This window comes from Anopheles stephensi, chromosome 2 (assembly GCF_013141755.1).
Source record: "Anopheles stephensi strain Indian chromosome 2, UCI_ANSTEP_V1.0, whole genome shotgun sequence".
Classification (NCBI taxonomy): Eukaryota; Metazoa; Arthropoda; class Insecta; order Diptera; family Culicidae; genus Anopheles; species Anopheles stephensi.
In genome coordinates this window covers 42,840,078-42,863,192 of record NC_050202.1, presented here as the reverse complement: position 1 = coordinate 42,863,192, position 23,115 = coordinate 42,840,078, and the positions used below count along the sequence as shown (strand labels likewise).

The 23,115-nt window shown below is 42.0% G+C and overlaps 1 protein-coding gene across 1 annotated transcript in view; it reads left to right on the top strand.

The window, feature by feature from the left end:
* The window catches only part of LOC118507493 (V-type proton ATPase subunit d 1-like), a 131,490-nt gene that overhangs the window by 9,091 nt on the left and 99,284 nt on the right, over positions 1–23,115 (top strand). Inside the window, exons 2-3 of the mRNA XM_036046019.1 lie at positions 932–1,009; positions 16,332–16,549. Of these exons, the coding sequence (XP_035901912.1) occupies positions 943–1,009; positions 16,332–16,549 (285 nt within the window). The 5' untranslated portion in view covers positions 932–942. The remainder of the gene's footprint in view (positions 1–931; positions 1,010–16,331; positions 16,550–23,115) is intronic.

The following is a 23,115-nucleotide window of genomic DNA, read 5'->3' as shown; positions in this document are numbered from 1 at the left end:
TACCTAGCTGTAGGTACGTAAAACACGTTAGTGTCGCGACGGTGTGTAATTTCGCCAAATGCATTCCGAAAAACGTAAAGACGTTAAGTCATCGTGTTTGTTGTGCGAGCGTCTTGAATCGCACCAAATGCGCAGTTGAAGGTGTACCGACATAAACAAAGTCGCTTACCGAGGTTAACCTTTGCAGCCATGGTACGAGCACGGTATTAAACTTCCACATCGGGAGTAAAGCGAAATTCGGAAAAGCAACGAAATCCCTCCCCGAATGCGAGATTTATGGCTTGCGATACTAAATTATGCATAATTTTTATGTTCTGCTCGTTGTTTACCATTTCTTAGCTTTGAATCTGATGCCATGCCCCGCACCCACCACGGCTCGGTCGAATTGACCGGTTTGCGGTGCTGCGGGCGGGTTTGGCTAGAACGCTGCTGTAGGGGATGCAGAAGACAGCCTCCTAGCCTTATCCCGGATGTCTTTTGCGGCCGGCTGATGCTTGCTCGGTTGCCGGTGGCTGGCGGGCAGGCTGGCTGGCTGGCTGGCTGCGTCTCATAAAATATTTATGCCTAATTGAGTGAACGTATGGAGGGTGGATGCGTGTGTGTTTGTGTGGAAGCTTGATGTGTGTGCGAGTGTGCTTGAGATTTGAATGTTGAGCATGGTTGTTTACCGCCTTCGAGGTTCTTGTCTGTCGCTAGAGTCCCGACCACCAGGGGCGCACCGGGAGAAAAGTTTTCTTTACGAAAGTTATTAAATAATGCTTTATGCTGTTTCTGTTTCGTCGCATTTATCTACTTCATTTTATTCATCGTACATGTACATAAAATTACGCATTATTTGTAGCGCTATGCTCAATTTACTGTCGCTGGTGGCTGTTTCGTGTATTTGCATTACGTGTTTATAACTTTATCTCATTCTCCCTTTTCGTTGCAGGAGGCACAGTGATGGCCGATAAAGAGAAATGTGTCTACGTAAATGCAATAATAGTTCTGCTTACTGCTCACATCTGTGGTAGGTATCTGGTTAACGGTGAACCTTAGAAGATTGCGAAAGCATGCGTAATCGCTTCTCTCATAAGGCACATTTAATGGCAACTATTTCCAGAAATCTGTATCCATCATATTATTGATGAATTTCGTTCATAGTCATCAAAGCCTTCTAAAAATAGATACAGCTTTCATTTCAGCAGTTGGTGTGTGAAATCATAAAACATATCGAGTAAAGAGCAACACATTGTACCTATCGGGGTTTTGAATGTGCATGTAACTGGACGATTTCGTTGGAGTTTTATGCATGTTTTGATATTTTTGAGAATTTCACGTTTTTCACCGTAATAACACTTTTGCGACAGTGGAGGGAGATACATTTTTGTTTTATGGCGTGATGGTTGATTGAGCCGTTCTTAACCAGCATATGATACTGTGGTGAGCAGCAACAGATATTATTCCTGCCGCTTTGGGTTTGGTTTGGGTATCCAAAAATCTGGAACACTTTTAAGTATTGAAATAACAATAATTTGACAGTTACGGCGCAGTAAATGATTTTTATTTTTGTAACTGATGGCCCCGGAAGTATTCCACTTTATAGCGCTTATAAAACATGAAATGCGAAGCGTGTGACTTTATAGTCATACATTGATTGTGCGTTTATGCGATTGTGGGTCACGTTTCCGAGGAGCTACAATTTCACAACTGGAAGCTGTTGAAAAGATATGAATGTGGATGGGTTTATTACTTTGGAGCGTCTCTCATAAGAAATTGATACCTTTTCTTAAAGTCATTTTGAATAGCAAAAACGTTATTTTTCGGATTGGGCCTTACAGCCATAACTGTGTTTATTTGATCACTCTCGCTGGTTGTTTTAAGTATTGAAATCAGTTGCTTATCTATTTTTGGTTTTTTGTGTTTTCAACAAAAAAGTTTTATTAAATGGGTTTTGTAACTTCAGTGATGGAGTTAAAAAATAGTCCATTTCCTCAGCTGATCGCTGGCGCAGCCTGGGTTCCCTAGCCTAGTGGCCTAGATTCTTGAGACGCAGTTTATCTCGCTCTTTGTGTTTCACCTTTCTCTTTTTCTGTGTTTATCCTGACGCCTGGACGCCACCTGGAGGTGGAAATCAGGAACTATCTGGACCGATCGTTATCGAACGTGCCAACAGTTTCAAAGGCCTGCTTGACCGTAGTAATGGTTTCTGTTTGAATGATTTCTTACATTTGCAATACTTTAAACTTAAGTTAATGTAGTCAGTAGAGTATTGATAAAATCAATCGAGCCGTTCATCATTGTTCAAATGATTAATGATAACACAAATTTTTATTCTTAATTGTCAATGATATCTTAGTCAGTAGTGTTTTATTGTTTACATCATGTTAGACTATATATTTGATGGAATATTTACTGCACAATGTGTAGTGGTTAGCAAAAATGTAAGTTAAACTTTGGCTAGCAAGTAAAATGATATTAATTTATCTGAGTTACAATATACCACATTTTAGAAAAGTTTTATCGCCTGTGTCAGCGTTTCATTTGTTGGGTTTTAACCTATAACGTTTTAGGTGTAGATTCGTTCTAACCCTTAGTCATTTGGGCGCTTCGTTAAAACTTGTAGGTCCTCGAACACTTTGCCCAATGAAATGTTTTATAACTCGCGCTTAGCTTACACACCAATGAATGTTTGTGATTTGTTTCACGACCACTTTTCTAGTCTATTTACTGATTCTGTCATTGATTTTAATTCTTTAAAACCTGCACTCTTGGATACACCCGAAAATGTAGTTGATTTACCTAACGTTAATATATCTATTGAAATGATCGAGTGTGCTCTTTCAAAATTAAAATTATCCTATTCGCCTAGCCCTGAAAATGTGTCGTGGGTCACTTGCTCCAATCCTTCTTAAGCTCTTCAGTTTATCGCTTTCTACTGGTTGTTTCTCTTCATTCTGGAGATCATGTTGGATTTTTCCAATACACAAAAAGGCTGCAGAACATTCATAACAAATTATCGCGGAATAACAAAGACATGTGCTACGGCTAAAGCTCTTGAATTAGCTATTTACCCAAGTCGTTTTCACAGCTCTAAGTCGGTTATCAGTGTTCAACAACACGGTTTTATACCGGGTCGTTCTACGTCAACCAGTCTTATGTGTTTTATTTCTTTTATTTTTCGTAACTCTGAAACTGGCTTTCAAATAGATTCCATTTACACTGATTATCGGTCAGCTTTCGACAGCCTTTCTCATGAGCTATTACTAGCAAAATTGAATAAAATAGGGTTTGGAAAATCCATATTGTGCTGGTTGTTTGATTACCTTAAGGGTCGCATTTGCTGTGTTAAAATTGGTCCACATGTTTCTCGTTGTTTTCCTTGTTCCTCTGGTGTTCCTCGAGGTAGTGTACTTAGTCCCCACTTGTTTGCTTTGTTTGTTAGTGATGTATGTTCTATTTTACATCCTGATCGCTGTCTCCTGTACGCTGATGACATCAAAATGTTTCGTACTATCTCTTCCTCTGCTGATTGTCTCCTTCTTCCTTCTTTAAATCTATTTTCTGATTGGTGTTCGTCAAAATTTCTCTGTCTGTGTCTCGATTAATGTTCCATTATCTCCTCTACTCACTTTTGTATTCCTGTTACTCTTCACTACTTTTTGTCTAATACTCGTCTTTCGCGTGTTTCCTCTATTCCCGCCCTTGGGGTTATACTGGATAATAGGTTGAACTTTCAGGAGCATGTCGACAATCTGTTGTTAGTTCAGGGAGGTTGAGTTCAGGGATTCAATTTATTTGTGCAGACTCAATTGTTGCTTGGTACGTTCTCATTTAGAGTATGTCTGCGTTATTTGGAGCCCATGTACTTCGGAGGGTATTGAGAGCTTGCAAAAATATTTTACAAGAGTTGCACTCAGACGGGTCAATGGTGATTTATCATTACCTTCCTACGAAACTCAGATTCGGCTCCTAATCTGAGACGCCACATTGCTCAGGCTTGTTTCGTTGGCGCCATGCTTTGAGGGTCTACAGATGCTCCGGATCTGCTTTCCCTTGTCTGTTTACATACTCCTTCCCGCTCCCTCCGTCTTCACGATCCTTTAGCTCTAGAAACGCGTCATTCTATGTATTGTTTTCACCACTCCTTTCTTGTTTCAGACGGTTTATTTGATTCTATGTCCATTTCGATTATAATACCTCCTTAAACTCCTTCCGATCTCGTGTTGTATCCTCTCTTTATGTAACTTAGTGTTTGTGTTTTTTTCTCTATTCGCTCCTTCTTTCCTTCTATCCTGTATTCCTCTCCAGCTTTGAGCTTTGTGTGGTCTTTTCTTTTTCTTTCTGTAATATTGTGAAATTTACTAGCTGTTAGGTTAGGTTTATTTAGTAATTTACTCATCTTTGCTAAGCCAGGTAGCAGACAAATGTAAATAAATAAATAAATAAATAAATACAGGCTCCCCGTCCCCGTATTGATCGACTAAACAGAAAAAAATACGCACATACCATTTCATCTTTTTCTTTAGACTGTTGTGTAAATATTTCCTGGCTCGATACCTCCAGTGCTAGATACCTTCTATTTGATCTGGCATATCTTCAACATAAACGATAAGTTTAACAGCTAGTACAATCTCGGAAAAAATAACTGCTAGGATTTTTGCAGACATTTAAGAAAATAACCACTGTTCAAATGCTAAATTCAGTTTGGAACAAATGACCCTTTAATGAAATTGATTAATTTCACACAACTGTTTCAACTCTGGATTTCCAAGCATAACTGTAAATATAATGAGTTCATTCTGCGAGGCCTTTTTGTGAAACGTATTTTACTCTTATTTTCTTAGAATGTTAGTTTATGCTATTATTTTTTGCAACCTGTGAATAGTTACTTACAAATGCCGCCATAAACCAGACGATGTTTTTGAAGCAATATGCTATAAACTATGTAGAACTGATTATAAAGGTGCATAAAAGTCAAGGAAGTATAAAATAGCAAGTCAAGAACTCTACCCGTTGTTGTAGAGGTTAAGAAGAAGAAACTACGATACTCAACTAATTTAGGAAACACTGAAGAGTGTAAACATTCCGATCGGTTTAACAGGTCTGTTGAAATAAATGCATCGTAAATGAAATTAATATCGACAGAATCAAAACATCCTTGTGATATTGAATTAGTTCTTTTGAGGAGAGAAACAAGCTGTGCTAAAACTGAACCGTAAACATTTTATGCTTAATTTTATTTATTTCAATATTCTGATCTGTTCCAAAATCTCAAAACGTATTGAAAATCACTATTTTCTTGGAATGCTTTAAATAGAAATCTGATAAAAAAAGAAGCCGAAACGTATCCCTTAAAAAATCACAACCAGATGAGAAAACTTTCGCTAAAGCGATGCAAACCCGGTCGTTTAGAACCTGCCGTACGTCTAGCTAAGGCTGTGCTTTTTCAGCCATCGCTGCAAACAACAAATTAATTCTTTATTTATTTTAGCTCTCAACTTCGTACGACGTACCGCTACTACTACTACGACTACTTCTACTTCTATCGTAGCTAGGCAATGGCTTGACGGCACGCTGGCGTTCGCCGTACTTTTCACCCGCACGACAGTGCAGATGGCGTACCGAACGTGACAGGGCAATTGTGGGTGCAGGTATGCCAGCCAAACGGGCCACATTCACGGGTTCCATTTGCATGCTGCAGGCAGGCAGTTCGCTTTGCAGACTGTCGCAGCGAGCAACGCGCGTTCCCGTAAGAATCGACACGATTATCAACTCGGTAAAACTTTCCCCAAAACTTACCTCTCTAACCCAAAAAAAACACCCCACCACACTAGGTTTTGTGAGGTGTACGCTGACTACAAATACTGGGTAAAGACTGGGGTGACAGTGTTGTGGCAGTCGCACGTGGAGCAACATTTGGGTTGAGAACGATTTGGCGGGAGTTGTAGTAGTGGCAAGGTCGCATACGAGTGCCAAACAAATGCTAATCCTGCTTAATACGCATCATTAAGTAAATCGAATAAACGGACTATTTCTAGGGCGGACTTTCGTCGAACTCAACCCGGAGATTGTGTTCGTTACGCGCGGACCGGTATTTTCCGTGGCCTGAAAGGATCGGAGCGTTTAGCTCGGCTTCACCGGTATCACCGGCCTTACCACCGGCACCGACATCATCACAGGTATCGTTTTTGGGAACGGAAAGTTTGTTTGAAAGGGACGCAGTAGTTCCAATTTCTATCCCGGCTCCCAGCTCTGGTGGAGATGACCGGTGGAGTTTTCCATCCACGAACATCGTTATATGATGCTTGGTTCTCCCCCTTCCTGTGATTCTTGGGAATGCCTTTCACGGGCACGGGATTCTGGCCGGGCATCCGGTGAGCTCTGCTCGATTGGAAAGGTGATGATTGTGCTCAGTCAATACACAGGAAAAAGGGTTTTCCCGCTTTCCCTGCTCTCCATCTGTGTACACGTGCGTGGGAACGGTGGGATTCTTGCATTTCAAACGGGGGAAAGAATCGATACATCGAACGAATCTCACGGTTCGCCAATTCCAGCTTGTGCCTTGATTGGACAATCTTAGACGGAACGGGGGTTAGTGTTTTGTGGAGATTGTTCGCCTACGACCGGAGCTACTGTGTGCAGCTCGTACCTGTTGTGGTTACCGCGTTGTGGACCGTTCCTGCGCTACAATCAGGAAGAAGGGTTACGGGCATCAGGAAGTCGGTGCGTGGAGGAACGGGGGCAAATTTGCATAGTTTTGCACTTTTGCCCGAACCCGACCGTATTGAACGGTGCTGATTTATGCATCCGCTCTGGATGAGCGATGCGAAACCGCTTTGAAGGTTAATTTGAGTCCCCGTGCGTCGGGTAAATGATGCACCTAAAACCAGTTTGCATTTCTTAAGATGCTGGCTCACTCTGGCAATGCTCTTGAGACGTGTGAAAGTAACCAGGCAGTATGCTGAAGCTGTGAGGTGCTATGGCCAGCCAGAGGGCAGATATGCTGATCGCATACATCGCTAGTGTAGAGAGATACCCGCAGGGGAAAATGGCTCGCAATCCGTCGCTGTTGCCAAATTTATCACCATCCCAAATGTGCACTTTGACTCCCTAAGGAATAGTCATCCAACACATTTCGGTTGCCAGACGCATAGATCCCCAACGGTCGAGCCACGCGGAGCAAGCTTGTGCCGTTTCTTGGGTACAAAGCGCGTCCTATCCGTAGGCAGAAATGAATAAATGGGTATCCAAGTGGAACCAATTGCGATCCGATGGGCTGCAGACAGCAGCGGGCAGGTGGTACAAAGCGAGTCTATTAATCTTGTGCTTTAATTAGTTTCCCTCCAGGTAGTTGGTACCAGGTTTGAGCTCCACAGCAATGGCAATTTCTTGCCGGGCATTTTATTTTATTTTTGGGAGGTTTTTTTTACCGGCCGTGCTACACGATTTCTAAGATGGCCAACCGAACGAGCAAACGAGTCCATAAAGTTCAAAGCTCGAACGTGCGAAGCTTCTCTGGTGTGTGTGTGTGTGTGTGTTTGGGAGGGGTAGCACAACAACAAAAAAGAAGCTGCTCATTTCGTTCGTGTGTGGCTGCAAAGAAAATCGGAAAAACGGAAGCATCGAAACAAGCATTTTCGCCATGAGATGCGAAGCGGTGGAAAGTCAAATGGAGGATAATCAAAGTGTGGCTGTGAAATGTTCTTTGATTTCGTTTATACATTTGTGAAGCGGCTCTTTGTTTCGGGACCGCTTTACTCTGCTGTGCAGTTTCATTGTTGCTAGTTTAGTATACGAAAGCGAAAATCGAACGCTCACTTGTCTTTTCCAGCACTATTTACTTCCGCGATTTGGAATGCTTCGTGTTCGAGTGACATTATCATAAATCGTAACATGTGCCGCATTGTCGTATGGCTAGTAATTCCCTCTGCTCGGTTTGGTCTGTTTCTATGGAAAATACGTCTTCAAACAACATTGTTGGTCGATTTATCTCGCTGCGTATTTGGATGCGTCAAAAAGTTTTTCCTGCGCTTGTAGTTGCGATTGTTACTCGTTGTCATGTTCAATCGAGGTACAGGCAGGATCGATTCGGTGTTTGGGTGAAGGTTGAACACTTGAACTTGACAACATTATTGTTGTTTGACAGATGTACGAATATTTTAACACAATCTGATACAAGCTTTTGATTCAGGGGTTTGAATCGTAAAATAGAATTGTTGTATCACTCAGGGAAACGTTTCTAAAGAATAGTGAAATGATGCAAGCCCGTCGTGGAACTTTGCAATCTTCTGTTTCTTCTTCTTCTTCTCAACAACGTCAAGAGATTGTCTTGGTCTTCCATTGCTGGTTTCTATTGAATTTATTTTGCGTGAAATTGGATATCGAGACGAAACCGTCTTGATCACTGACCCACCCCGGATATTACAAGTATGTTGTGGATCTTTGCAATCATTTTATGGAATCTAGCATACAGTTACTGGAAATTTGCTATACGACTATTCAATTTTACAATCAGCTGTATTTTACATATAATGAAACATTTATTCACTCAGTGTTTGAAATGAAAAGTGTAATATTATGAATCAGTATGGTGGAATAGTGGAGCATACGGTTAGTGGAACTTCGAAACCTGGCTGTAGAACATTCTAATTAGCTGTGGATTTTCTGCCTCAGCTTTTTTTTCTGGCAATTGTTAGATTAGGTGGACACGCCATATCACGCAAATTTAACATAAAATTTTGTTTTAATTACCATTTTTTGAGGAACAACGAACACGCCGCAAATTTTAACTATCTGTTTGCAGGATTCTGTTATATGATTGCTCTGAGTTATCGAACAATTTCATTCCTTCATTGAATTTTATTAGCTTAAGTCAAATAGGTTTTAACAAACTAGCTTATAAGAAAACATATTTATAAGCTGTTGTAAAAATGGCAACACGGAAGAGAACCTTTTTTATAACATGTAGATAAATAAGGTCAAGATCAGATTTCTTCGCGCATATTTAGATGTTAAACAATGTGTCCCGGTTTCGTACATGTCATGCCGTGAAGCAAGCAACAAAACAAACACAAAAAAACAACACTTTTATCATGTGTCTAGTTGACGCAATGACGTATGAATAGACAACCAAAAAAGCAAAACAAAAAAAACGACATCTCAAAATCTCACACACGCTGCTCGTACAGCTCACCGTATGTTACAAGTGAAGTGTGTGAAATGTGCGAACCCATTTTCATGGCCGGCGACAGTACGACAGCTTGAGAAAATCGTATATATCATTTGCTTGCGTTCTGTGGCCCATTTGTCGAGCATTCGGATAGACTGTTGGTTACGTTCTAGACTACCGGCACCGAATGTGTACGTCTTGAGTCGCACGAAAGCAAGACGTACGCGCAAAACAAAACAAAGCCTTACCTTGTGTGACAGGTTTGGATGTACGCATTCAGGCAGGATGGAGCTGGTTTTGGTTGTGGCTTGCAGAACACAAGGAAATCGATATGGGAGGGCAGTCGTCTGTTTTTTTTTGTGTTGCTGTTCATTTGCGAATCAGTCTTCAACCAACAACAATGTGTGTGAGCTTCGGTTTAACTCTTGAATCCCCGGGCACTTGAATCGCTTTGATAGTGATCGTCTGAGGGGATTTTTTATTCGCCTTGTCCTGATCTGACACTCACACTGGTCTAATGTATTAACATTGTAATCTGATCCCATTTATCTTGACGTTTAAGATGACTTCGGTGACGCCTACCGTTCCGATGTACCGTACCGAGTAGCCGAGAAAATACGGGAAAATAAAAGAAAGCTTACACATGGGAGCAAGTAGATTTACAGAACCACGTGTGGTTTATTGTGTGAGTGAGTGAGTGTGTATGTGTATCCGTAAGAGAGTTGTTTTTTTTTTCTCATGATAGAAGGTACGTTGGCACTAGGACCGGAGTGATAAAGTAATGACAAGTTTTTTTTCTAACCTTTCGAAGCAACTTTCACTTCTTTTTCGCACCCTTGCAGTATGGGCTTTGGCACTCACTTTCGGGTCGGGGCCCATTACATTCTTATCCTCCCACAACTGGCCCCCGTAACCGGTGGCCAAAAGTTTCAATAAATCATCTCCATTGAGAATACGGAGTTCTTTTTTTTGTCTCGCTCCACTTTACTTTCGTGCAGTATGTTTCGCCCGGGAATGGAGAATGGGAAGCGCGTAAGGAAGTTTCCGCTTCGGCGAGGTTGTGTTTGGTTGGCTAGAAGCTGAAATTAAGTGAAAAATATGATACATTTATCATTTTTACCCAACATCATGGGTTTTGTGGGGAGTTGTGGGCGTCCTAATGGTGAGTCAACCGAATGTGTGTGTGAGTGTGTACGGTTGGAGCTGGAGGCAAATGAAAGTTCGATAAAAATGTGGTAAAGGATGGTGTGTTTGTCGAGATTGCTGACGTGTGTCCAGTTCATTGACTTGCGTTCTTGTGTGTCTGTGTGTTTTTGTGTGTGTGTGCATGAAGCGATACAAAGATATGATAAATCTACTGGACTATGTGTGTGTCTATATTGCGGAGTGAGAGGGTAAAGCTGCCAAAGCTGAAATGATGCAAAGGGTTGACATGGCACGTTCGGGTTGCATTCCATCCGCACCAGAAGTGTTGTTTCGAGAATCGTGATTGGGAAGAAATAAATTCGCCCGAAACATGATTGCTTACCCAACACGGTGGATTAGATTATGTTTGAAAAATGATTGCACACATTTATTATCCATAAATCGCCCGAAACTTATGCCGGCGCGCTCAACCGGTTCCGTGTGGGTTGGTTGGTCGGTCAAATCTGGCGAATAAAATGGACATTTGTTGCTTGCGGAAACAGAACAAACAGCTCAAAAGTTGTTTCATCCGTATTGCCGCTCCCGGCGGAAGAGCATCTCGTGAATCGCTTAAGTTGTTCGTTTTTATGCCTCGCGAACAAATTAAGAAAGCAACACGCAAAAAATCAATGGTCCGTAGCGTGGTGTGCTGGGTAAGGCCCTAATTCTATTTCGCATTGTTGTTGTTGTGTCTATTTGTTTTTTTTTCCTCCCCTGCTGCTTCTTCTTCTGCACATCACTGTAAGGTGTAGAACAACAGATTTCCGTGGGTCAAAAAGAAAAGAATCTACTCGCGAAAGGTCGTGTTTCTCATCAGCATGGAGCACCAGGCGTCTTCATTGTACAACGTACTGGGCGCCTCCATTACGGTTGACGCGATCTTTCGCATTCGCTCGGTAGCGTACGGACCCGTCAAATCTGGACATCCGTTGCCGCGTTGCAGCGTTGGAAGCGTTGGAGGCAGAGAGTAAACAAAAATTAACTTTCGAAATTATAAAATCATTTCGGTGTATAAAGACATCGCCAATTAATCAGCGGCGGCAGCATCGCAGCGCCGGATCGTCTCATTTTTTCGCCTTGCTCTATTGCACGGTCCATTGTTCCCGAAGAAGACTGGCGTTGAGGTACGACATGGAAGATTAGAACATCTAACCATCCGTCGTTATTCGGCGTGTTGATTCGGTTCGTGGAATACTTTCTTCGTGGAGGTATTTCTCCATGCTCGCAGGACGTAATTTTTTATTCTTCACCAGTCGCAAATCTTCCACCGCATGCCGCGTGCGTTGTAAGGCATTGTAAGAAACAGTGCTAATAATGCTAAGATGGTGGAGGGTGAAACTTTTTTGTTGATGGAAATTTGTGAACACGCGGATGGAGCATCCAGTGACCGGGCACGTCATCGTGACTTTTGTCGCGTCTCGCGTTTGACGGGCTTCACATAGCGCGGGCATCATCTCCTGGCGGTGTATATTTATCTTTTCGATTTTAACTTTTGCTGCTAGCACATGATTTGGCAGCAGCCGCACGGTGATGGAGACAGGGGCGAGCTGAGGTCAAACAATGACAACGCAGTCAGACCGAAAAAGCTCGTTAGGGCACCGAGGCTCGTGGCCACGGTTGAGCAGTTTTGGTTCGTCGCGCGAGCGGTGACGAATTTCGAACATGACTTTTGAATAAACACAGTTTCTGGTGGGGAGTGAGTGCGAAATAGCAATAGAAAAGTAATCACTAGAAAGCCCGGTGGATTGAGAGCTTGATTTTAATGATAAAGCTTAATGCCCACATCCACCGGGGCCGCCACAATTGCGGGGCCGGAAACTGTGGCTGGGTAAAGCAAATGTAGCTTCGGTTGCACGGTGAAAGTTTGTCTCGCATTTGATTCGCACTCATTTTCAACGGTGGGCGAGTTCGATTTGAGCTGCCGATTTGTCGAGTTTAGACGTCGTTTTTGATTCGATCAAACCACCGGGATGGATATTGGAACAGCTTTATTACTTTTCGGCGCTCATCAGTATAGCCTCGGTTCGCGTGATGGAATGAGATGAAGAAGTTCGATGACTTGCGCCAATAGAGATAACGGTAGCCGGATGAAAAATCGAGATTAAGTCAACCGTGAGACCAGCAACCGCACTGGCCTGTGTCAACACAATTACTCGATAATGATGGAAAAACTCATCATCAATCCACTTTCTTAGACGTTTGGTGGGCCAACCGGCAGTAAGATAATTTTTACGGAAACTAACTTTGAAGTGAAATTGGAACGGTGAGGTAAGGTTTTGATTAAGCAGATAAATTAGTCTCCTTTTTGGGGCTTAAAATCACTTCCGGTAGTAATATGAAGAATGGAGGCTTCAAGCGATCGAACTACTAAATCACTTGTTAAATATACAGTCCGTAAGAGAAATAGACGAGCAACTGCTTTTTTATAACAAAAGAAGAACTCGAACGGAATGATGAAATTTGATTGAATAAAAGAATTGATTGCCATGAAATAAACTATTGAATCATTGTATAAACATTATTTACTTTTTTTAACGATGTATTTACATTAAAGAAGTGACACCTAACCACAAGCAGTGTGAGAAATTGATTATCCAAGAGAAAGGTTCGCTAATATCGGATATACTTTATATTGGTACCGATAATCGGAAATTTTACGAAAAATAATCAACAAATGTTACAGGATATTGGAAAAAATATATTGCAAAAATAGTCCCCCATCCTAAGACGGCTAGGTACTGGAAAATAGCTACATAAAGGCTACTAAAAAGAAAATAATAAAAAACGCACAAGAATACATACCTCAAAATTTTTTGCTCAGAACCCAGGGATCGCCTTGATAGCATATCGTCAAGGATACATAAGATATTTCGAAGCCAATAAGAAGACGAAGACAACACGTGCAATTCCTATACACCCAAAATTGCTTGCTTATCAGACTTAATGATACCACGTAGTTGGATGGTTAGTCCTCACTACGAGGTAACGGTCCGGATGGGATTTGAACCCCGGTCCGGCCGTATGAAGAAGGGCACCTTTATCACAGCTTCTTCCGGGCCGCCCTAAAAATTACATTTATTCTTCTTCTTCCTTGGGACTACAACCACGAGAGGATCGGCCTGCCATTTCTGGCTTTCTGTGACTTGATTTTACCCGTAGTAAAGTAGTCAGCCCAACGTACGGGGAGGTGGTCTGGATGGGATTTGAACCCCCGTTCTGCCGTGTGATGACTGGCGCCGTTGTCGCCTCGGCCTCCGAACAGCCCCATTTACAAATCTACAATCTGTTTAAAATTACATTTACAAATCTTAAATTCATGAAATAATATTCGAAATTCTCAAAGGCATTTCGTACTGAAAAAAAGATACACCGTTCGACAAAAAAAAAATCGGTACAAGAACTAAAAAGAATAGAAAAACATGAACATATACAATCAAAGAAAATAAAACAAGAAAACAAAATAAATGAACATGGAGATTTAGATTTCAATAGAACACTAAAATAATAAAGTGAAAATAGAGATTGATATAAAAAAGAGATGCAAATGTTAACAATATCAAATGCAGTAGAAAACACGTACATATTAAATTATTAAATAAGCAAAAAACAAAGATACAAAAATGTGAGAAAAGGTACGGAACGAATAATGACGAACCATTCCTTAAAAAAAAGAAGGGACAAGAGTAAAACTCTTCTCCAAAACGGAGAAGCAAAAAACAGAAAAATAAATAAAACAAGAAAACCAAACGAAGAAAAAAAAAGTACTGAAACACATGGTAATCAAAACCTTAGCGACACTCATATAAACGTATTGGAAAGAGAAGAAGAGTAAATAATAAATAAGCATTCCATCAGATACAAAAGTATAATAAAAAATAAAACATGAACCTAGAAATAGATAGACAAGTTGACTTATCGAAATTGTCGGAGCTATTATTATAATACCTGTCACCATAGAAGTATAAGAAAACGGGAGAAGCGAATTGCGTCGTACGGTTATGAAGAATAGAGCACCTTAAACAACTACTATGCTTCTCGGTTGTTTTCTCTGTTGGGAGGGTAAATCAATTGTCAATTCCGTGCCACATTTCGCTTTTGGGGGTTCGCTTGAGCAAAGCAATGCGATCCATGATGATTCGTCTAACCATTTGTCCTCCGTACATGGACCGGGGCTGAACGGGGAATGGATGAAGCTTTGGGGATTTTCCATCGAGTTAAGGGCGTTAAATTACAGAAGCATTTTGTTGTTTCACCCTCTTCCTTCAGAGCAGGACCCAGTGCAGGACATACTTGCACACACACACACACACGCACACACACACCCACAGCTTCCACCGGTCACAGTAAGGACGATTTGCTATTTGTTTGCATAGGGTCGTGCGTTGGTGGGCTGCGCTGTATTTATGAAGGTACGCAGGGAGTCGTGAAGGGCTGCTAGTTGGTGAACGTAGGACGTGTATTTGATTTCGACCCGCAGTGAAACGCGGGCGGGATAAGTCAGATCGCCGAATAAACGACCATCAGGCCTTCCCCGGGAGTATGATCAATATTTGATATTCAGCAGCCGTTTTCAAATGAATTAGGAGTGGCGTTAAGGATTTATTTATTGTACGGCCGGCTCGTGTCGGGTTCGTGTCCGTGGATGGAATGGAATGGCGTCTCGATCGAGATCTGAAGATTTCGAGCAGCAGGGGGGCGACGAAGGTAACGCAGGGTAATTGAAAAGCTATCGGTACGCGTCGGTGGTCGGTGTTTCGCTAATGTTGTGATAATTTGAAGATTTGTGATTTATGCTTTCGCCAGTCAGCTGAAAATGGTTTCGGGCCGTACGGACCTTCTCGGAAGAAAAGGGAATCACCTTGGGCTGTACGGGGAAGGGGCAGCTACTAATTTTTTTGAAAGCTAAAGTAATGGAATAGCGCACGGAACTACCTTGCACGGCTTAAAGCTATAACTTTGACGCGAAACGGGAAGCTTAGTGCTACTGTGGAGCGCGGAATCAATGCAATGCAATTTTCAAAATTGAAGATTCCATCATTCTTCGTTATGCATTGTCATCGAACAAACGAGATGGATAATAGGAATCGCTTCACAAAACCCCAAAAAATCTCGTTCCATGAAATGGTTACTATCGGTCCCGAAGATCGGCCCGCTTTGTGAAGCGCTAAGAACCGAGAATCAATTCACCCTCGCTGCTGGATGCTGCTAGCTAGCGTTTACAAAAGCGGTCGCAGAAAAAAAGGTCGCAGACACAGGCATAGAGCGTCGAACGGTGGAAAGGAAGTGAAAGGAAAAAGTGAAAGCAAAAGTAACGAACAGAACAGGGCGCACGCAACCCGAGAGATGGTGTGATGATCGGAACCAATCTCTCCCTCCCATGGGTAAAGCGAGAAATCAAAGTGAACTTTTACTCCAAATAAAGAAATCAAATTTCATCGAAGAAAAATGCGCTCCCGCCCGAAAATCCGTGGAATCCGATAAACTTCTTGTCAATAGGCTTTTTCCTTTTCGGTCACCGATCCGCCTGCTTGCTTCTGACACGCTTCTCCCCGTCGCCATCGAAAGCCCGGCTCTTCGGCAGCACGGGGAATGCTGGGATATTTATATCCCTAGAGAGTTTTCCGGGTTGCCACCTCCACTCACACACCCCTCCCGCTTACCACTCTTCCCACCCTTCTCACCCGATTCATGTTCGGCGACGAGTGGCACATGCAACCGTAGCCGTATCTTGTGGTCCACGTTCTTCCACGGCGGTATTTGAAGCGAGAAGAGATTTGGAAAAGATTGCACCAGCATTAACACACACTCTCACGACTGACGTCAGGGTTGTGGGAATATAAATTTCAATTCCATTGATCCGTCGATTTCCAGTTTCGCATTTTCACATCATTTAGTCGGCTCGTTCGGCTCGGTCGAGTTGCTCTTGCGTCGATAATGGAAAACCATGTTGTGCGAATCTTCTTATTAATCTGTTTAATATGCTTCTCTGTTACAGCTTCCGTAGCCGCCACGGGGTTGAGAAATCTCTCACTGTCCATCAAACCACCGTGGGTGAGGCGGGGTCAGGAAGCGCAACTGCACTGTCAGTATGAGATGGAAGGTGCACCGCTCTACTCCGTCAAATGGTACCGTGGTACGCTGGAGTTCTATCGGTACTCGCCGTTTGAGAACCCACCGGCAAAGATTTTTCCTTTCACCGGCATCAAAGTCGATGTAAGTATTAACACACTTAACAGTATAATTATCAAATCTTATGTTACATTAGAAAAATTTCAGAATAATGTTTAGAAGTCCCTTGAATGTGGTAGAGATACTCGTTGGGTATTTCACAGTTTCATATACCAAACGAGGGTTTTAAAGCTTGAAATGGGACTAAGGAAACTTCCCTGTCTTTACGAAATTATTTTCAGAAACTCTGTTATTTATTTTGTTTATAGCCTACATTCAATTCGAATGAAAACAGAGAGAAGCCCGGTGAAAAGTTCATGAAAGATAAACCAAGGTTTTAAACATCAATGTGATCTCTTGACAGAAGAGCTTGATAGTGTAAGACATGAACTGACAATCGATTAGAGTTTATTTGTCAATATTTGTCAAATTTGTCAACGCTAATGTAAGTGTAAGGAAAAACTCTGGAGCAAACCTTATCTAAGCACGTATCGAGTGGCTTGGTTAGAGATATGGCTTCGAGCTACATATGGCTACATATGTATATATATAAATATATTTTTGAATACTTTAATATACTTTTTGTACTGTAATATGTTATCCTTCGTCTGAACAGACAATAATACCATTCGGAGTGGGAAGATGTATAAGCAACCAGTTGTTCGATGCAACGTAGTTGGTTCTGAATCCAAAATATGTGAATTTCTCATCAAACACTGTATTAGTTTTCTTCATTTCATTCATTCAATGTTACGTTGTCTACATTATTTTTCCAAACAAAAAAAATAGTTGTAAATAATCAAGTTCGTAAATAAATAAACTGTTTTGTTAACACATAAGTTCAATTTCAATCACCAACATACACCATATGAATCCTTCTCGCATCGCAAAAAACAACACAAGACATCTTTAAGCGTTAAGCGTCCAGTTCTCAGCGTCGTCTATTGTATAGCCAATTTGACAACTATAACACAGATTTCACGATTTAGAGAGCTTTTGTCACACACTCTAGCAAGGAAACGCTCTAAACTATAATTGAAATTTTTCCATACCATCACCCTGTTAAGCTTGTCGTACAAGGTACTGGGCGCCTCCATGAAAGATATTTATGTTGCTCCATGTTACGGGTAGCTCTTCTACATTTTGCCGTAAACGTTGACCAATAATGAACTTTAAATATGGTTTAATCTTTTGTGAAATTTAAGTGCAGTTTTCACCATGTGAAGAATTGATTGTTATTGAATTCAATTGTCGTTTCTTAATTCTTCCGAAATAAGTCCATATTGCAAAGAAGCGTTCGTTCACAAAGTTCTGGTCTTTATTTTTTAAACATAAATAAATAAAATGATACCAAGAAAGAATTCAGAAGAGGGAACTGCTGAATGTCACCAACATTTTCCAGAAGACACATATGTGAGCTACTTTTTATTGGCTTAACGACCTGCGTGTTCATGCCGTGTTCATGCCGGGTGCACCACGTAACTCAATAGGCAGTCCTCACTATGCAGGAAAGGTCGAGTAGGGATTCGATACTCAGTCCAAACATGGCCTTCCTAGATGTCCATTGTTTTGGATCTTGAAAGAAGTCAGATTCATTGAACAACTGTTTTTCACTTCTTGACAGGCGAAAAATGAACGCCAAGTCAAGTCAAAATAATCATTAATACAGCTTAGAGAAATATTCCAAAACTATAGCGAAGAAGTGTTTCCTGTCGAAATTCAAGCTGCTTCTTGTCTTAACGACCTTGTAGATCAAGTTGGCCATCTAACGGCTTATTAGACTTCTTCATACCACGTACCAGTTGGATAGTCAATTCAAGCTTTTAGACAGTAACAATATGATCTTTCCAAATCAATATTGCTTTCCTTGCATTTTGCTACAAACTTCAAAATGTGTCAAAATTCCCAGCTGAAATCATTTTTCAGAAACCACAAGCTGCAAACGATCATATGATTAAACAACGTCACATAGTGGTTCATCAGTGAAAGGCATCTTCATCGCTCACATTCGCTGTAACAGAGTGGGTAAACGCAACCATCGTCATCATCGTTATCACTTCTGTCATCCGTCACACTATCAACGAATTTTATTCGGTTAGGCATGTTTCATATACTGTGGTAGTGCCGTACCATGTTTTATATTTCCCTTACGGCTGTACGGCTGCTGATGGACGAAGGGAGAGAAAACCCCCGCAAGAAAAAGGCATCAATGTCCTCATTTGCTTCGGGGCGCTTCCTCTTCCTTTACGAGATCTCGTCCCAAGCAGCAATTAAATGCTGGAAATGAACGATAAAGCCCATAACCGAAAAGCCGTGCGTATTCTTATTCTTATATTTATCCCCACAGCATGGCGTCCGGCAGCCGTTGAGGTGCGATGTGACGAGCGTGGATATATTTGAGTTTGCTCTCACTTCATTTTGTGTATGTTGTGAATCCTTCTGCTACTTTAGCCTGGCACCCGTCCCATGGACGTCCCAGTCGAGCCTTTGATGGTGGGCCGCCCGCATTCCGCTTTCCTGGCTTCCATTTGTGTGGAAAACCACCACCGCTCGTGTGTGGAAAACGTAACATCGAGCAGGAATCAACGCGATTCCGGAAGCTTTTGCTCCGTCCTGCGTAGGGCGGCGATGGGAGTGCTTAATAAAAGTGATTTTCTTTTCGACCAAGATAAGATGAAACGAAACGTAAGGCTTTCGTTCGCTACACGCATCGCGACGGTTTTGGGGTGCTTGAAACATGCATCCGCCTGCTCATACGCCTTTCGTGGGGTTTTGGCTGCAAGCAAAGAGGAAAAAGAACAAAACAAAAACAACTCACATAAAATTGCTCGTAAGCTGAATTCCCGTTGGTGAAGACGATTCCTGCCGTTTGTGTGTTGGAGTGGATTTGATGACAATGTTGCCAAGAAGGAGTACGGCTACCTCCGGTCTCGGCCATCTGCCATCAGTTGGCATGGAGGCGAATCTGGGCCACAGATTCCACACCATTCCTTTTAGTATGCGGACAATGCGCCCAGAATGCGGGTGAGGCCGACGGGGGCAGCGGGCTGATGTGTGGATTTTATTTGTTTTGTTTTCTGTGAGGAAGAACCCACTAAGAAGGCATTTATCTTCAACAATGGCGTTTATTGCGCTCGCAGAGACAGTACCATTTCCTAGGGTTACCTATTATCTCTTGTCCAAGGTATTTGTTGCGATGCCGTTTTAATGTGGCCAATTCGCGATGAAATTTAGGGAGGATGGAGGGAGCAGGGTGGGCGGGGCAGTATTGTTTTAAAAAGAGCTGATGATCACAAGAGCATCCGTCACCATGCCGATGTTCACTTCCTAGCGTCGTAGCTTTTAAACAAACATAAGAGGTGATTTTTGCTTTCACGCACAGGTTTTGATTAAAGCATAGAGGAAAAAGAAGTTGTTGGAAACCTGTTTGAATCTAATTTTAAAAAGTTGTCAAGAGGCGGATCATGGTATTTATGCGAGCATTATATCCAAATTCGGCTAGTGAACGTAAAACATGTAACATTTGGCCATTATGTGGTCGTTAGTTGCAAATAGAGCTGAAATTGAATTCATTCGATGCAAATGACGCTGATGGTCTAATGTCCTGCGGGCTAAGAGGATAACGGTCATAGAAGGATGGAAGAGAGCATCCTAACTTGTGGATTGCGTACCGTGTAACCTCCCATCGGATAGACTCAAATCCTTCAATCCATTCGCTTGTATGAAGACAGCGCACAGATGAGCAGTGTTGTAGAAGGTATCCAACTAGCTAACAATACAAAGCTGTTAAACACCGGGAGTCGTTTTGTTTCTATCTCTCAGATTAATGTTTGTCTGCGTTGCAAGCAACTAATACAAGAATTAAAATGAATTTTTTTATTGAAGTCCTTAAGTTTACTAATGAACACGTCAACAAATGATAATAAATTCTATATATCGTTATAGGCATAAGGTCCTCTTTTATGTTGAGGCGAGCTACGTTTTGAGCTCTTGTTCTGCTACTGAAATCATTGAAACCGCTCACCAGTGAAGCTTCCTGCCAATCCAATATTTCGACCTTTCTGGCTAACGTATCAGCGCCATCACTCGATCTCAATTATGGACGGCCTAAAAATACTTTGCAAGAATCATGATTGATCCTCATAGAAGCCTGAACCGGTGGATTTTTTAGAATATTCGACAGTGCTACCACATACAACCGCCGGTCTTCACACGGCAGGACAGGGGTTCAAATCCCATCCGCACCGTTCCCCTATAGGGAGGACTGAGTATCCGACTACGTGGTATCATTAAGTTTAGTAAGCCAGAAATGGCAGGCATGTCCTTTCGATAGGCCAAAAAGACAATGAATGAGAATGAGAGAGAGACCACTTACTTCAAAATTTTCAGGTGATTATCAGAGTAAAACTATCGTAAAGATAATTCCGTTTATCTTAAAACTATTATAAGGTAAAAGTTATGGACTAATGACATGAATTTAAAGTAAGCCTCCTATGAAGCAAACCTGAGCCACATACCGCCTTTGGCTCAATAAGTTAAGAAGGCATAGGTGTATCTAAATCCGTGGAGATGGATAGACACCAACTACAGCACAATGTCTGTAAATTATTTATCCTTCTTGAAATCACTTCAGGTGATTTCAGGTGACTTCAGCAACGTCACATGAACTTCAGCGTGTCATTGAGTATCACACCAAGGTCACAGGATCTACGGTCACTGCTGGAATGAGAATTCGTTTAGCCTCATCATGTGTGCGTGTAGCTACAAATTGATTATGTGACATCGAAAGGATTAAAATGTCAAATCCAGACAAACCTGCCGTACAGTGTCACCAGGTCGCGCGATATGAAACGTTTTCCTACTACCGTTTCTTTCAAATAGAAGCATCTTGTAGCATCTTTCAATTGCAGCTTTTGAAGGGAAAATGATTTTTTTCTCACTTTTGAAAGACCTGTCTGTAGCAGCAGGATATTGCTTACCGTGTGGTCTAGCGCGTGACTTTCTTCACACATCCAGCATGGTCTGTGGAAGTGTGGAAGCGACGCTGGTGACATGAGGATAAAATGTCACCCCATGTGCATGACGTTAATTAGTTTATATTTCAGGACGCCGATGTATGGTTTCTACATCTAACGATTTCTGATAAATAGAATGTGAGACAGAGCAGAACGAGAACCTAGGTTGGTTTGCCAACGCTTGCCTGTCCCTGTCTATAACTCTGTAAAGTCAAACAAACGAACGCGCGCGCACACAATCATGCTTTATCAATCTTGATCAACACTTAAGTGAGTATGAAGCGGTAAGCGAGCAAAATGTATGCCCCATTGATTGTCAAAAAAGGTCCGACTACATCAAGACTTTCGTGGAGAAGAAAACAGAGCCCCAAGATTGTAAAACCGTTCCATCAGGACCATGGCCATCGTCTGCGTGAGCATTGGACAAAGAGCCCACTCGATAGTAGCCGGGATGGATATGAGCGATAACAAACGATTACAAGGAAAACTGCTTGAGATGAATCCGTTCCACCGGGCAGGTACCGAGAAACGAGTTATGTCGCACAATAAAAGTAAGCATCCGTTTTTAAGGGCCATTGTGTACTGTACGGATGGATTTGGGGCAATCTTGATTATGACTGTAGTTTGACTTTCGCTCAAGTATACACCCTGGACCCCATAAGTTTAATGTGCCCCCATTTGTCAACAGACCCGTTTAAAAAGGTAACCTTTTTGATTCATAGCATCTATGAAACGAGTCGGTGATGGTTAGATGCGATAGATGAATTGATTTGTTTGGGTATAAATATGGGTTTAATAAATCGTAACAACAGCTTCCAGGCTTGTGACCCATAAAGACACAAACTCTAATTATCCCATTAGCGGAATCTGGGTTAAGGTAACGGTTCTCGTTTGAGAGAAAGTAAGACATATCAATGCTATCGTAGCCACACAAGCCAATAACCTCCAGACTCCAGCAGAACGGCCGTTTTTGTGCTCCTCGGAATCGGACAGATTATTATCATTTAAACTTTAAATGGCTGGCGTGTCTTTCTGTGTGTGTGTGTGTGTGTGTGTGTGTGTGTGTGTGTGTGTGTGTGTTTGTAATTGCAGCAGATTAACTTTTTCTTTACGTCCGCTTTATCTTCAACAATCGCCCGACAAAAGTAAGCGAAAGAAAACTATTTCTTTTCTCTTCGCTACTGCCCGCAAAAAGTCATTTGCTCTTTCGCTTTTGTGACCCGCGCGCCGCTAAACAGAGCGACGGAGCTGTCGTAAAGAATTAACCATAACAATTACATTTAATATCTTCTCACCTACTGCACGCTGCTGCTACGCCGTTCGACCGAAGCTGGCTTGAGCTACGGATGAGCTCATAACGACCACAAGGCTTACCGATACACCGATGCACCGCATGGTTCAGCTAGTCCGGATTGTCTTCGGTGCCGGGAGTACTGATACTTGGTCCCGATGTTCTCCCAACACTTCTTAATGGTGCCACGGTACCAAGTGCAAATTGGTTTGCCGCTGATGACAGCAGTAGTGACGGTGTCATAAAACCCGGAAGATAATCACGTGACCATTAGCCCAATGCGCACAAACACTTTCCCCGTGGCT